Here is a 17905-nt window from a genome sequence, read left to right on the forward strand (position 1 = left end):
GAATCCATTTGAAAGTCTTCCCAGTTTAAAGATGAAGTATTGTTACACTGGGAGAGCGTTTTAGTAATCAATGGGGTACATACTTTCATGCTTCAGTACAAAAGAAGCAAAAAGTACAAACCCTAAAATCTAAGATGACATGACAATTCAATTTCCTCCCTGTGACAATAATAAGATCCAGTAATTGATATATTTTACCATAAGAAAGAATATCTTTTTCCATAATGGTGTTTCTGAAATCTCAGTGGAAAACCATGTACTATAAAACTGTAGTCTTCTGAGAGAATATCTGTTTGTGTGATGTCTCTCAGAAACTCTTGCTTGAAGACAGAATATGAAGTTCAGTAGTTTTACCCAAAACTCTTAACTGCACAGACACAGGAAAAAACACCATTTCATTGCTTGGAACATTATATGTACTATAAAAAGTAAAAAAGAAAATGGAATGTCCTTATTTTAAAATCACTGAATATTTTTTGACTAGAAGAATTATAATAAGGTTTGCCTACACTCAGGCATGCCTTCTCACTGGCATAGCCAATTCAAAAGTAAAAAGCATTACAGAGCTAGAACACTTCAAGTTTTAATTACCTCATCAACACTGGTATGTACATAACTTCCTCTAACTTTAAGGACACGTATAGTAAAAAGAGCAACAGTACCAAGCATAACACACAGCACAGCAATTCAAAAGCAGATCTTGTGTAACAGAAAATCCTTTCTCTACTAGAACATGCCTAAAAAAAAAATATGTTAAATGCATGTGAAAAAATAGTACAGATGAGACCTTGTTTAAGAAATGCCTTGTTTCTCAAACGAACCACTAAATATGTAATTTCCATTAATAGAGAAATTCAAAACTCAGGACAAAGCCCTAACAAAACTTGGAAGCTGGCTTTGCTGTGACCTGCGGGGTTTGGAGCCAATGATCACAAGGTCCCTTTGCTTCAAAATTATTCTATGATTTCACAAAGTACATGAAATTTAATGTACTTAGATGAAAAAAAATGAACTGAACCTGCTGAGATTTGAATGTGAAATAACAAAGAATTACTAATTCCAGATTTGATCTCCAACTTGTCAAGAAGCAGAAAGAAAAGAAGTTGTTATGTTGAAAGCAAGTACCCGCAGTAGTGCTTAAAGTCTGAGAACCCCTTAATAGTTAAAACCAAAATATTACATTTATTGATCTTCAATTTGCAAAAGATAAGATGCTGTACAAACTTTCTTAGTATTTTTTTCTTAAGAAAAATGCCTTTGATTCTTTCTATATGTTATGTTTATTTTTCAGATATGTAACATAATACCACTTGTAGTCCACCTGTCAATGGATTTCATTTTCTTGTACAAAGAACAGACTTCAACATTTGTTAGGCTGTAATGTTTTTCATCCTTTCATTTTGCATTATAATGGAAAGTTTTAAAAACACTTATATTTAACAAAATATTAAACTGCTTTTCGTACATAGCCTGATTATGCTACCGCAAGACTTTCAAAATTGTCTGCTTCAACAAAATACTCAGTAAAAAAAAAATTGTAAGCATATGTTGATGAAGCATCGCTGGCACGTTTTGATATTACTGCATGAAATATATTTACAAATAATACACTCATTATTGAATCACATTATATTTGGTGCATTATTTCATAAAACATCTACTTTTTGCCATCCAAAGAAGAAAGAGAAAATATGCTTGACGATTAAAATTCAAAAGACATAAACAGATTCAGAAAAGCAGCTTTCATATCATGTTCATTTTCTGTATTCTTTCTTCTACCCCATGTTTTTGGAAATGTAGTTTAACTTTAGATTATATAATTTTTCCATTATAGAAAATATTTTATGTTAATATCCTACAAATGCTGCCTTATAACTCCAGGAATAATTTGGTTAAAAGACTTGTAACCCAACAGAATACTTCCTGAAAAAAAAACAAGACTTAGAGACACTAGTTAAGCCCAGCTGTTTTGTTTTGTTTGGTGGGTTTTGTTGTTTGTTTAATTTTCAGAAAAATATACTATATGAGACATTTTTAATTTTTAAGGTAGAAAGTTAAGAATAATGTAAGGTTGTCACATTGTGTAGTTACCTGAACTTAGTGCATTAAAAATTATGTCAGAATAAGCATTCTTTGAGTAAGTTATTTTTAGGGCATCACTACATATTAATATCCTCAGATTCACCAGTGACTAAAATGACTACAGCTAATTTTACATTAATATACCAGTAGGCAAATGCTCTAAGAAAAAACAAACAAACAAACAACACCCTATGTAAAAAATGGTAAGGTATTCAAAATAGGTTCTGTATTTTCATCTGCCACGAATTTATGAAGTTTACACTGTTAAAGAAAAACATGAATGACTGAAATGTATTGTTTCCTTCTAAACTACAATTTACTTCTCCTTTCTTATTATTGTTTAATAATAGTGTTTTGCAAGGTGTAATTGTAAAGATGCTGCAACTTTACCATCTGTAAGTCCTGCTATATGCACTTTCCTGAAGTAATTTCATGCTACAATTTGCTACCAATATAAGAAATTCTAAATCATCTAGACATTGCTGCTTTAGGAGCTTCCTTAAAAACTCAGAAAACCTTGAACCTTTTTAAAATGTTGCTAAACATTTTAAAACATTAAAGAAATGAGTAGACTTTCCTTTACCTGTTCTTCAAGCAGACTTCCCTATTTATTGAGATTTTATGTAAAATAATAATAATTTAATTTCAAAAATTAAAAAGTACAAAAAATTAGAATTCTATCAAACCATTCCTAAAAAATCATGAAAAGCAATAGATGAAAATAAATATTAAAAAAGCTATTTTGATTTTAAATCTGAGAATTTCCAAACACAAGAACAATACACAAATACTAAATACACTACATGCATGAGATGAATATCATATCAAAAAGCTATTGACCTAATGAAAGGACAGCAGAAAGTTGTGAAAATCTCTTAAAAGAAGACTGCATTTTTTCCCTTTCAGAGAGGGGAGTAAAAATACTTGCTGCAGTTTGGAGGAAGCAAGAGAAAAAATAGGGGGAGACACATGTGAGAGAGAGATTACTGGCTACATAATTCCCCAAATGTGTCTCTCTGTTCCCTAAAATGAAAATGCCAACCATTCATATATCCCATAGGTGAATTTCCATTATCATCTTAATATGGTCTGGGGTTTTACTGTATTATGTTACTCTGTCACCAGCAAATTGAGGGGCACTAGAAATGCAGAAACTGGTTTTCCTTGGAATTTCATTCCTATATAAAATTTAATGCTTTGAAAAGAAAGATCCATTGACACATTTCTCTGTCTGTCTGTAAATGTGAAAAAGGAATGAAAAATGGCTAGTTTCAGAGGCCATACCCATTATATTCTGAGTTTGACTGACTGCAAAATGAAGTTTTATGTATTCCTGTTGAAGACATACAAGTTTTCAGAGTGTTTTTTTTTCAGGTTTCAAGCACTCCTCCACAGTGGTTTAAGGACTGTGTATAAGCCAAGTCCTTTTCTTTATGAACGCATTATTTGCTACCTGTGAACCAGAATTAGTAGTGTTTATAATGCTATTAAGATGAAACAAGACCTTGATGGATTTTCGGTTAGTTATACCATTGGTGCTTTCTGAGGGACTGAAGGGACTTTTGGAACTGAATTTCACTGTCATTTTCAGTCTCTGAGTCCATTCCATTTCTTCCTTGGAAAACTCAATACTGTTTGAAAGGGAAAAAATAATGAAGGCTTTTTCTTATTAAGTCTAAGCTGGTTACTCAGAAACTGATAAGTGAACGTCATTAAAAAAAAAAAAAATAAAACTGCACAGAATATTGTGGTAAGACAACTTTTCCCAGCAAAGGTATCTTCACCTTCTCACTCGTTTCTTAGTGTCTACGGAAGAAAGCATGGCAAATGCTCTTCACTGGTTCTTATCTCCTTCTTGATGGTGGATGGTCAATATCCCACACTCAGGGATTTACCAGCTCTCTGGCTGAAAGGATGCAAACTCTTCTCGGAGAATGAACTTTGCCAATATTATGTGCATTTCTGTTACTTCAAGATTAGTGGACTTTGTACTACTGACAGGGTCATAAATGTCTGGACCCTGAGGGCACTGTTAGCTCTGACTGTCCCTGCTCACCCCCCTGTCCTCTGGACTCCAGCCCACAGGGAGACCCTACTGCATTGTCACTGTAAAGTGGAGCTACGAACAGATTTGCAGCTACCCTGCAACAAAACAGTTTGCATAATCAGAAAAGCACCTAACAACTGCAGAGAAATCTGGCTATCATTTGCTCACTGATCTCTTGATGAACTATGATAGTGTTGATTATGACTTTTAAATCCCTAAAGAGTCTGAAGTTGGTGTATCAGAATGATTGCTTCGCTTTCTGTGCTCTCCTTCAATAGCTGCAATCAGCACAGACTTCCAAATGAAATCTTCTTCATTATAAAAGACAAAGGAGAGGGAATAGAGAAACAGATATTTTTGGCTACAGCTCCAAGACTCTGGGATTTTCTCTTTAATTTAATCTGAAAACAGTTCAGACTAGTAGAGATTGAGACAAAAGCTACCTTTTGAGGGATTCTTTGAAGAAACTGGCAGCGTTCTTCCTAGATGAAAAGAATTGCAGGCTTTTTGAACAGATTTGCACTGAATCCATTTCATACTCTTTAATTTTTCTGATTAAACTTATTCGTATTTACTGGATGATTAATTACATAAGAATGCCTAATAACTTTGGTAAGCATCTATTGTATTTTTCATTTAAAAACACCCAGTTAATTATAAACCTACTTGTAGAAAGTTTTATACATAGCTATTGCATCACAATCATAAGAGCATTAATGACTTGTTAGCATTATTATCAATCAATTTCAAAAATCTTTTGGAACATCTGTTCATTATTCATTAACATTTTATTTATAAACTAACTTCTGTAGGCACATTTCCACAATGTTTGTTTCATTTAAAAATATAGTTTTCATTTATTTTATGAGTTTATGGCTGTTCTCTGTGCCTGTATGAAGACAACTACACTATTCCTTCTGGTAATAGTAGAGAGGGACCAGAAGACCCAGTTTAGTCTTGACAATCTCTGTATTGGAAGGCTAAGAGCCTCCCAGGCACTATTTTCTCCTGCATGTAAGTTTTTCTGCCTCTTTCCCCTAAAAGATGGTCTTGGAATTTACACATTACCTACGCTGGCAAGAAAGGGCTGCAGTGCTGTTTTATCACTCCTGAGTTAAATCAGCCTGATAAAAAGACATCCTGTAAAATTTCATCGTAGTTTATCACTGGCTGCTGGGAAAAAATCATGACTCATGCATTATGTATGCATCATTACTTGAGTTGTGCAAGCAGTTAACTGTCCTTGTGTAAACAGCATTTATATCTTAATCTTAGCCATAAACTTGCCCCTTAAATGAGAAAAAAAAATATATTTTTTTCCACTAAGGAATATTGACCAAGATGAAAATTATGATGACCCAACTACAAATCCTAATACAAAATACTGACTGTGTGTAGTCTAAACATTCTCGTCACTCAGCTGAGAAGATGTTGAGGCATGGTAGAAAAGTGGTCCATAGTTCCCTAAGCACAATGAGAAACTGTCTAACTGTCTCCAAAACATTTATTTTTTTTAATCATTCAGAAGACTTGAAAGTATCCTAAATGTCTCAAAAAGCATAAAGAAAAAAAAAAAAAGCCTTCATACTAAGAGAAGCTTCTTTAAAAAACCTTTCAGTAACCAAAAAGAGGGTTTTAGAATAGGATATCTCACTATTTTCTTACAATGACATTGTAAGTATGCTAAAACGTAAATGGAGAGAAGTTTAAACATGCTTTAGAAAACTTGCTGAAACTCTCCGAATGCTCAGAAAACAAGCAAAGGCTAATCTGTTCTGAAATCCTCCAGTTACACTTAGCAGTATTTTTGTCAGAAAACCTCCCACAAATACTGTTTTTTGGCATGTCCACCTCCAAAGGCTTTTTCTGCTCCTGGCTGCTCAGTCTGTGTTTCAGTAACACATCTTGTTTTTCTGGTTTGGCCCTACAGCACCTCACAAATAGAACAAGTTTTTAACTCATTATAGAATATATGCAAGAACTTATGATAAATGAAACCAGATCCCTTTTGATTTCTCTATCAAATTACATAGTGTAGCACCAACAAGGTTTACAAAAACAAGATGCCTTCTGCATAGCAAATACTTGAAATTCTAAAGTAGTTTTTGATTTCTAAAGTAGTTCAGAGAGAAATTCAGAAAAAAATACAAGATAAACAATCTCAATCTTTCTATGCAGGGGTATACAAAGAGATTTCAGAAAACATCATGAATTAATTATGGATCTAGCATTAATTTTTAAAATTGCCCACTGTCATCTCAGTAAAGTTTACCTTCCCAATATTTATCTAAGTATACCTATTTGTATACCAAGATAACTTCTCAGGTTTTTCATATTTACTATTTTTTGTCATCACTTGGAATAGTCTTTGATAATACATGCCATTAAGAAGTACTTCCAAGATGTCCAAAACTAGTGTGACCTCTCAGCGTTACAGCTAGGGACAATGACATGAAGAGGAAAATATGTACTTGAAAGAAGGTAAAGCCCCTGAAAACTTCCAAGCAAGAAAGGAGAATAAACTGAAAAAAAGGAAAATTGCACAAAAGGGAGATGTGGGGAAATAACATGACGGCATGCTGAAACTAATACAGCCTTCTTCTCAAAGGAGCTGTATATCCAATTTTAGTAGGGATGGCAGCAGAGATCCTAAATACTTACAGTCAACTTCACAGTGGTATTGTCTTCATAAGGGCTGCAGCAGATACTTGTACCTGCTACTCTACTCTGCTTTTAAATATTAGAATAATTCAAAGAGATATTGCACTAAAATAATTCCAAGAAGATCAATTCATGTTATATAGAAATCTCCAAATGAATAAAACAACTGTATACAACAACTTAAAAACATGTCATGCCGAAAGAATGTTCAAAAATCAAAGTGTGAACTACTGAAGAAGGCAGCTCCTGTCAACTCCAATAACAACAAGGGTCTGTCAAGTATACATCTTTCCTAATGTAATCGCTGATTTTTTATAAACTTCACATTAACAGAAATTATAGGAAAGAAAGTTTTAGGGGGAAGACCTTTTTTTTTTTTTTCTGGATTTATCTTTAAATTGTCTGTGTGATTGCACTCTGCAGTCCCTGGGTTTGCTCTCATTTCAGTGCATTGTACCCTACTAACACAGACTGGTCACTTCAGGTTTTAGTATTTGGTATGTTGTAGTTCTCATCAAAGAAACTTACTGTAAATTCGTTGAAGGAAGTAGCTATGAGAAAAAAGTCTCAAACTTGGTCTGAAACGTAACATGAAAAGAAGAGAAGTGGTACACTAGTGTCCATTAATGTGTAAGCCCTGCAGCTAGAAGAAACACATTGTCTTCTTTAGATCTTCTAGTACTGAAAGAAACAGAAGCTATACCGGACTGAAATGAATGCTACTATGATTTACAGTTACTGTGTTTGGTTAAGAAAAACAAAAGATAAAAAGTCATTATGTTTCTTTGAATTTATGTTGATGACATGTTCATTACATGGTTTTTTTGAAATAATGGTAATTTGGAACATGCTCTGCTCAATCCAGAATTTCTGTGTGTGGATTATGGGATGTGAAAGGGAAAAAAATAACACATATTAGATAATTTGCTACATTTTTTTCTCCCATTACTATGCTGATAGCTGCAACAATTCACCTCCTGCTGTATAAATCAGAAGGCTGTTGGGGCTGCTTTAACTTGCCCTACCTGTTAAAAATACCAAGGGGTAAATAAGAATGCAAGTGGTTACTGATCTATTGAATGTATTTTCTTAACATTACTCTGCATAAACACCCCAACTTGGAATGTACTTGAAGAATTCTTCTCAATTTGGGGAGGCTTACACTGTTTTCTGACTTTAGAGAAGTGCAAAGAAGGCATCTAATGTTTGTTGAAAAATACTTTGTAGATATGCTTTTGAAACAGTCATCATGAATATTAACAGGTATGTAGAAAGGTTACTGAGTAGCTCAAAATCAGTAATTAATGCCCAGGATTAAATATTACATAATAGCGTACCTAAAATTTTTAAGTTAACTGCATATGTACTGCATATTCTCAAACTAACTGCTATGTGATTTCTACTCTTTGAAATTTATAGATTCAAAAATATTCTTATCTACTTGACTGAACAGTGAAAAATGTAAAATAATTGTAATTTTTTTCACTAAACTTTTTTAAAACTAAAAAGTAACAGTTGACTTTTACAAGATTACAGTAAAATTTCTAATTGGTGTAAAGAGGTCTGCATTAAAGTTAACTGAAGATACAGCTACCGGACTAAGACTAATGGAGAAATAAAGAATCAGCATATGCTTGCTTGCTTTCCCTTGACATTCTTTTCAGTTAAAATAATTCCATTTATTTTCTGTATACTTACTCTGAACTCCATGGGAGCGAACAATTTTCCAGGTTTCTGAGGCTACTTCTTTTACATCCACTTGGTAATGATGAATGGGCACACCTCCATGTGAATCTGGCTTATTGAATGAAACTTTGGCAGTGGTTTGTGACAACTCTAAAACTCGTACTCCATAAGGATTTGATGGCACATCTAAAAAAGTACAAACATCAATTTAATAATCAGCAGCAACTAGGCAGACCTAAACAGTTGATAATCTACCTCAAAAAGTCTCCTTAGCAATTTGAAGGGAAGAAAACATGATTATGATACAATAATGTTTGCATTAGATAAAGAACTTAAACTTTCTAATACAGAACTATAAGAAAACCACATTTATTTTCTTGTATGCTGAAGTTATGCAAAAATATTTTCCATTTCTGCCTTTCTTTTATAGTATGATCCTTTTTAATAGCTAATTTAGTCATAAATCAGTGTAAGAGATTATTTGTTTACTGTATAATTATGTGAAAGAGAATATCAAACTTTATATAAAATTTAACAATAAGAACAGTTATGGCTAAATAGATCATTCAGAGTCTGAATTCTTCCAAATAAGATTATGACAAAACTGCATAAATGGTTTGGCCATTTTTATGAAACTCTGAAATACAGCTGAAAACATGAATAAATTTTTTCTTTTTTTGAAAGAGTGGATTCCAGGCTACTAGAAAGGTATATTAGTAGAAAGCTTCTATTCTCTTTCCAGTTTAAGAAATAATTTGTGGAATAGGTTGAAAGAAACATTTTATCTGAAATTAAAAGCAAGTGCATATCTTTCAAAGCAGAAAGTAACTATGAAAACAAAATAGGTGTCTGCAGGCATTGAGATGCTAGATATGAAACAAGAGCAAAAAATTATCCTTGGGGTTAGTACATCTCTAAAAATAGAAACGTTATGCTACTTCTGCAAGTACGACCAAACTGACACATAGAACACAAAAGACTTTCCTTTCTAATTGTTCTGTATTTTAAAGTGTTGTAATTACAAAAAATTGTACTGAAAATACTACGAAGAATTTCAGTTTGTGTGGACAGAAAACCAGGGATTTGAAATACCACTAAAATTTTCTCTTGTGATACATCTGACAATTATTTCCATACCTGCTTATAGATTTGACATTGCTTTTGTCTCCATGGTATAGAAGGTATATTTATAAGGACATGCGAGAAATTGAGCCAAAGCCTATGCACTCTGCCATGCTTAGGGACATGGTTTAGTAGTGGACTTGGCAGTCCTGGGTTAACAGTTGGACGTGATGATGTCAGAGGTCTTTTCCAACCTAAATGATTCTATTATTCTATGATTCTATCATTTAGTTAGTGGGTACTGAACCATTTACATAAAATGTAGTCTTTATTCAAGGGCTGTCAGACAGTTGGGAATAAAAAGAGAATCAATCTGAGCTTCACCTAGTATTGGTACTTGAATGAAAATGAGCCAAAAATTTCTATAAAATATTAAAGAGTGGTTCAAGGACATATTCAGCCACAAATTCTCAGGAAAAGAACATCTGGCAAAGCTGCTCTAAAGGGGCTGATTTTTATAACCTTTTAATAATCAGGCACCTACATTTTTCTAAGAGTTGTCAGAGTTGCTGTCTTAATGCTAATATCATACCTCTGTGACTTTCCACACTTAGCATTTCTGAATATAGGTCTCCTGAAACCTCCAATGCTTGGTGCTCATTGCGTTAAACGTAGCACAGATTTATTCACATGGATGAACAGCTTTAATATCTTTTACTTATAGACACAACTATATGAATCCCTGATGTTAAATATTTGAGTAGAAGGCAAATCTCAGCTTGAGGGATTCAAACTTCAAATTCTTTCTTAATCCAGAAAACATTAATTTCATCAGGATATGGGATGTTGCAAGAAATTTTTATCCTTCTTAGTGAAGCTGTATTACTCTGCAGAGAGGAATTCAAGGTTTATGGTCAGATAGACTGACCAAAGGTAAGCAGTATGCTATGCATCCAGGAGAACACAGATCCAGGTTTTAAACCTTTTCCAAAATTGATCAACAAGTCATATTGTTGTTTTTTTTTTAAAAAAAAAAGTAAATCTGTTCAAAAAACATACTTTTTTTTTTTTTTTTTTCTGTGATCACACAGAAGAATAATTAGTTATATGATTTGCTTGCTAGGTAAGCATTGATCTCTAAGTCAGAGGAGGACGAGGATTAGAACCGACTTGTGACCCCTCTCCTCCAGATTCTCTTTACAGCCGAGAGCAATACTATTTTTTTTTTCCTGCCCAATAGCGACAATACCTTAAGTGGTATTCTGTGCACAGATTCTTTCTCTCCCTAGCTCAAAAGATGGTTCTGAGAGGGGTGGGAAAAATGCAGCATAAGAATGTCAGCAAAGCAGTTCAGGATAGGCAAACTAAAGACTAAAGCAGCATGGCACTGTGTGAGTGATGTGGATACCAAACACTTGTGAAAATTAATATAACTCTCCAGTGCTACAGATGAACACTCTTTTGATTTAACCGAAAGCTAAAAGGAGCTGTGGATATCTACCATATTTATAAATAATTTCTAAACACTTTTATTCTTTTCCTGTTAAAAGAGTACAAAATGAAACAACTTAAAAATTTAGGGTTGAATGAATATTTAATTACACTTGGGCTATTTTTATGTTAGTTTTTGTATGCTTTTTTTAATACGGCAATTCACTGTTACTTCAGTTTGGATCCAAACAATTATTTGGTCAATAGTATGAAACAAAAATGTGTTATTTACCTATCCACTCTGTTCCTGACTTTCAAAATGTTAAGGAGATCTTCTCCTTGTGCGTATGCCTGCGTATAATTATCTACAGTAAATGGTGCATAGGGAAGAAGTGATCCTTCAGGAAGAACCTTATGTTCTCTACTGCAGATTCAGGTATAATTTCTGCCAAATGAAGATATGACTCCATTTGGTAATAAGCATAAAATTAAGCTCCTGTGAAAACCCAGTAAAATAACTAGCATAACTAGCAAAATAACTTGCATAACTAGCACAATGAAATATGTTTAAAACTCATTTAAGTTTGAAATATGTCCACAGTACTATTTTAAATATGCATCCTAAAATCTAAGCAACCTACACTTGTAGGTAACTTTTATGCAGTTTTCAGAGTTGAAATATATCAGTTTCCAAGAAAAGAGTGAAGCACTTGAAGAAAATACAACAGGAGACACATTCCTAGTCAAAATCAGAAATAAATAGTAACAATTCCATTAAGATACAATAAAATACCTACTATCTGTTTCAGACTAGGTAAATCTTTAACTTTTTTTATGAGCAGTATAATGAACTGAATCTAATTCTGTAGTTCTCTAATGAGTATGAATTTGATTGTGCAAGATTAACAGCCCTCTGGTCCTGATCTAGCTAAACATTCCAGCATTTGAGCTGTCCCCTGTCTGCTGAAATTATTTGGAGTATCGCCATCATTTTCATGTTAGAATTGCAAGGCTTTTGGCTCAATGTTTACCAGGAGTGAAGAATAATTTGCAAAGCTGTATACTCTGAAAGGATAGAACTATGGATGGCTCTTGTTCCTTTTCCTTCTAAACCCAACTGTCCAAATGAATCTTAAGAGGAGTTTATCTATGGGCAGTCATTACTCTTTCATATACAGTTATGCATATAAGTTGAAAGACTAGATGGTAGAAAAAGTATGTGATTTCTTTTCTGTTATCTAAAGATCACTTAGTGATAGCACATATACTGGTATACTTTCTTAGAAATTCCACTGCTAGCTTTGTTGTCATTATACTGCTGTCAAAACAAGGGATGTCAGCAAAAGTTCAACCTTTAAATTAAAACAAGTCATTGAAAAGTGTTAGACGTTTAGTCAACTTCATCTTTTTTCCACAGTGTCTATTCCTTTAATTCAGTATGTGACTGTATTCACGTAAGAATTCCTTAAAAATAAAATAAATAAAAAAATCCCCAAATAATAAGTGTAAAATTGCACTTGACGTATTTTGTACTCAGCAGATAAAGCTGGTTAGCACAAATGAACTTCATGATATATCGGCCTAAATTAAGCAGTATTCATTCGGTTTCAAAAAACATTACTGCAGCTGATAGAGAACTACACACAGAATTATGAGTACATATTTATCTCCACTCATACGTAAATGCTCTTTCAAGTCTATCACTATTATTACCTAAGCTGTTCAATAAATGATCATGATTTATCACTATGGATTCTATTTACAGCTATTTTTTGGATAGTTTTATGGAAGAAAATAATTTTCCTTTTTAGAGTTTAGCAGTCCTAGGTATAAATGGAGAAAAGGAAGTGATGGTGTGAAAGAAGATAGTGTGGTCAGAGATTTATCTTCCAGTTAGCTCTTGTCTCCTATCTCATGTCAATATGTACCTAGTGCAGTCCTGCAGCTTTTCCCACCTCTGTATATATGGCACATATATTGACTGAAAATAACTATGTCTAAATGCTGAACGTAAATGGAATCAGGATCATGTCAGGGAAAGAGATGGGGCTGGGGACTAGATCTTTGGAGTGAAAGATTGCTATGAAATAGTTCATGCTTGTACATCCCCAGAATGGAGAGAAATTCAGTATTAAATCTACAAGTTAGGCTCAGTCTTGTCTGGTTGTCCTTGCTTTGGGAAAACTGCAGTAGATTTACCAAATCACTGGGAATTCTGGAAAAATAAGGAATTAATTAGGAAACAGGACCACAGCTAGCAAATAAATGCAGAAATAACAAATGAAAATAAGATATATGCACACAAAGCAAAACACCATTACTGTGTTGATAGTTTCACACATAGACTTACTGAAAATATGTTGTTGTTTAGTTTTTTAGTAAAAATCATTTAGCTGATGCTGTGGGAGACCGTATCTCAAACTGACTGTCTCAAAGCTTGTTAGCGGGGCTCCTGCAAGACTTAATGGTTGTGAAGTGATAAGGAGCCAACCGCTGCCTGACATTGTGTTTTGGCCAAGGGCAAGGAAAGGCCTCGCCCCCGTGAGGGTTGTGCCTAGACATGGATGATCACCCCACCTACGCAGCGATTGCATGTGCCCCCCAGAGGAATGCGGTACTGCCACTGTCTGGGAGGTGGCCCTCCTTGAACGCCCTGTAAAAGGCTGGGCCACCAAACAGTCAGTGGTCATCCAGAGACCCCCACCACCGACGTGAACGGAGACTATGGACTGGCGGAACGCCACTGGATCCATGGTGGTGACTGTCTCTTGCAACTCTGTCCTGACTGCTTGCTAGATTTTCACCTCTGCTGTCTTTCCCTCTCTTTCCTATGGCTATTTGCTTGCCACAACACATGAATGTTTTGGTTATGTAAGTATTTAATTTTTTTTTAATATATATATATATATATATATATATATGCATTTCCTTGATTAGCAGCATTTGTCCTCGTTTGTGTCTTACTCTGGGTATAACAAAGAATCTCCCCGGCTCCAGTCTTCCCAGATCAGAACAGATGCTGCCAAAGATGTGAATGGCAAGTTTTAGAACAGAGAACTACAGCTCAGATCTGCTCATATTTTTGTGGAGGTACATGGGATTTTGGCAACAGCGAGGGAAAAGTTATACAGTGAAAGCAACTTAGGAATCCTTAAAAAAACAATACAAAAATTAAATCATCATCATCCCATAACGTGATCTTGGAACTGAATTATTATCTTTCTTTTTGGGTTTTTTTTTTTTTGTTTGTTTGTTTTTTTACATTACTCTCCAGGGAAAATGAAATCCTACTTCTTTGATTTTATTTTGCTTGTGTGAAAGCCCAGATGTTTGGAGAAAAAAAACCCCATCCATTAACCAGCACCAAAGTGCCAGCACCACAAATCCAGATTAATAAACTGTTAAATTTGATGTTGTAGTCCTTGTCAGTTATCGATCAACCTTATCATATTTTGAGCATGACTTGATTATGTAAAACAGGTTAAAGAATGTCATTTCTGTGCAGCTTAGTTATTGTCTTTCCCATGTCTTCATTTGCTTTTGATGTTATTATTCTCCATATTCATTGACCTTCTCTGTATACAGAATGCTTAAAATATGTTTAATTACATAGTGGCATGTGAATGCTCAGTATCTAATGACATCATAGAACATATTTTGTTTTTTAATTTGCTTTAATAGTGTTGTAGAAAGGAAACAGATATAGCACCTCATTTCTTTAAGTATTCTTATGTGTCATCACCTCTAAATGCTGTAAAATCCTTGATGTTCTATAATGTGCTGTGCAAAACATGTAATAGGGATGATTTGGCAAGACAAGTTTGAAATTCATCGTCAGAGTTGTATGATGTAGCTAATTTGTATGCTGTGTTCACTGCCTATTAGTATGGTTTGTGCCAGCCGTTGATCCTGTTACACTTAAGGCACTGTATATCTCCATACTGAGCTGATGTTCCAGACATGACAGGGTGAGACCACAATCTCAGCTTTCATCAAAAAAGAAAGTATCCTTCTAGGTGCAAAGACTGAAAGAAAGGCTTGGAGTATTTATCTGAGCTTTTAACACCTTTGCCATCCTAGAACAGAAGAAAGAAGGGGAAGGGGAAGTCTAGGATGAGTAAGGCCGTGATAGCCTTAGAGGTGAATCATAGTTTTAATTTTTAGGGGCTCTGGATTCAGGCTGCTACGTGCAAAATACACGTTAATATTTAAAGAAAAAAAAATTACTCAAAAAATACAGTTTAGCTCTCTGTATCACAACCTTAACCTTTACCATTTTAAGATAATAGATTACCTATTTCAACAACATAATCCTAGACTACTCATGGCCACACATTTTCCTACTTCTTCATACAAAAACACTGAAAACAATGACACTGAGATCTCAATAAAAAGGAAAAATGCTTTGCTAGTTAGTGCCATCTCCATTCATACTGATATTTCACATAAACTATGACTAAAATAGATCTGGGAAAATCTAGGAATATCTGTGCTCATCTCAGGCTCTTACAGCCATTGAGATAATCTGTCAACCTCACCTAGCTTGCCAAAGCCTAAGCCTGTCATAGAGAAAAAACAGAGTACAAGCAGACTTCTAAAACAAAAGGTGTGGTTGTACATGAAGTAAGTAATTTGCAGTGGCAAGAAATGAAAAAGACTGTGGTTCTTTTTGCATTCTACATGTCACTCACACAGCAATTTAAATGTTTACGCAATGAAAAAGAGTCATGTCAACCATGTGGTATTTTTACAAGTTGACCACCGCAAGTCAGATGGTGAGCATATCCAAATAAGCTTTCAAAAAGTGCTGGTTTCTCACCATTTACCAGTAATGGCCAACACCTTTCAGTGCAAAACCTTAAACAGGCTGCAGTTCTTCAATTGTTTTGAAAGGTTTAAATGAAAGTGTCTGGAATTCAGGCTGATTCAGTAGCTCTGTATAATTTAAGTGAATGGTTATAGTTTTCCTGTCATACAAAATAGTAGGGCTGCAAATTGCATCTAAATTCTGAATTTTTTTTTTTCTATCATCAATAAGTCTAATTTCTTAAGGAGGGCAACAGAAATAAAGATAATGGCATTGTGACAGTATGGCCACTTTTTAACTAGCAGTAAATTAAAAAATAAAAGGTAACTCTATTCTGCTGAAAAACAGCAAAGCAGAAAAATGGAACAAAACATGAAGCAATGTAATTCCTGCAGAATTTTCAAAGGGAACTATTCATTAAAATGATCATTATTTGTAAAATTTATCCTATCAGCATACTTTGCTTAATACTGTGTCCCAGGGAGAAAGAGTATTTATTTTTCCCCAACAGAGCTACTGAGAAAGTGTGCTACACCCCAGCATTAGTATTTACAATCAAAGCCAGAAGGAAACCCAGGCTTTACTGAAATGCATGAAAAAAAATTATAGGCTTTAATATCAATCATTAGGGCTTCCTAATCTACCAGAGTAAAGCAAGAGAGGTAGTAAAACTAGGAAGAAAGCTGCATTTGACATTTTATAACTGTAATTATTATGATGGTTTTATCCTCTATCTCCCTGGTTGTTTTTCATTTCCAGCTGATTCTAGTTTAAGTGCAAAATTTGTAACAGTGATCTACATTTGTTATTTGCTGTTTTTTCCCTCAAAAATTGTCTATTTAGATGCAAATGATAAAAATGTCAATCTTTTAGGATACTGAATATTGTGCATTACACTACTGTAAGTAGTGCCTAGTACGATGGAGCCCTGACACCCCCAAACTCAGTGTTCCCAGCCTCACATAAATACTACCTTACAAATGGCTTATGTTAAGGATACTGGCTCATTATTATTATTATTACTACAAAACTTGAGTTCGTTCTCTTTTCTGCATTTCATATCATTATATAGAATGTCCATATATAGCCCACGCTTTACTAATAACTCCCCATAATCTTTCATTCATTACATATTCACTAAATATACCCTGACTTACCTTTTTATGCTTATAACTCCAATACATATTTTTAAGTATTCATCAATTTTCCTGAAGAATTGTCTGAAAAATGTTAAGCGAACTGTTGCAAAAGTAGAGAATAGTAACCTGTTTCAAAAACTGGCATCAATAACGTCTGTGATATAGTTGGATTATACAGAATTAGAACTTGTATGGAGTTATTTGATCTCACTTGAATTTCTAGAGGTTCTATTTGCTGAAATACAATGCATAATCAAAATATCATGTTATTTTTCAATTATTAATGAGAATTACCTTGTATTAAGAATTATTAATTATTTGTAAAAGCAGGAGAGAAATACACAGCGAAAATAATTATCATGCAGTTTCATGCATTGTGATGAGATACTGATTTGAAAATCTACGAGAAAGATCAGCAGATACAGAATATCACAGAATCATTTAGATTGGAAAGGATCTTTAACATCCTTAAGAACTGTTAACCCAGGATCACCAAGTCCACCACTAAACCATGTCCCTAAGCACCACATCAATCTACTGAGATGCGCTCACATGTATATACATCTTAATGAAAAAGCAGTGCACAGCAATGATCACAACCTTATTTCCTCTGTTTTCATTGGCATAATTGTTCTACTTTCTCATCTTTTCTGGTAAGACACCAGAGGGATGCAGAGGGGATTTTCCTTTCCCTTTCCTATCATTTATGTTCATGGGTTTAAGAAAGACTGCTAGTGGCAAGTCTTCTGCTTCTGAGAGAAACTGAGAAATTATCCTAGCGGCTTTCACATTGCCCTTCTACTGCTTTTCCCTTTCAGTGAAGCAACACAGGTAATAAATCTTAAGAGGTGATACTCCAGAAACAAGTGTCCACTTATCCCAGCAGGACAAGCAGAACCAGTGCTGCTGTTGAATCAACAGATGCACGTCGCCCCAAAGAGAAAGCCTGGTACTGAAGAGAGATAGATGTAAATTACTAAAATCAGAGAA

General features: G+C 34.2%; 1 protein-coding gene across 1 annotated transcript in view; it reads right to left on the minus strand.

Annotated features, from left to right (window-relative positions):
• Positions 1–17905, minus strand: part of NCAM2 (neural cell adhesion molecule 2) — a 306656-nt gene that overhangs the window by 65069 nt on the left and 223682 nt on the right. The window contains exon 12 of the mRNA XM_037378231.1: positions 8489–8662. Coding sequence (XP_037234128.1) covers positions 8489–8662 — 174 coding nt within the window. The remainder of the gene's footprint in view (positions 1–8488; positions 8663–17905) is intronic.

Source organism: Falco rusticolus, chromosome 2, assembly GCF_015220075.1.
Source record: "Falco rusticolus isolate bFalRus1 chromosome 2, bFalRus1.pri, whole genome shotgun sequence".
Taxonomy (NCBI): domain Eukaryota; kingdom Metazoa; phylum Chordata; class Aves; order Falconiformes; family Falconidae; genus Falco; species Falco rusticolus.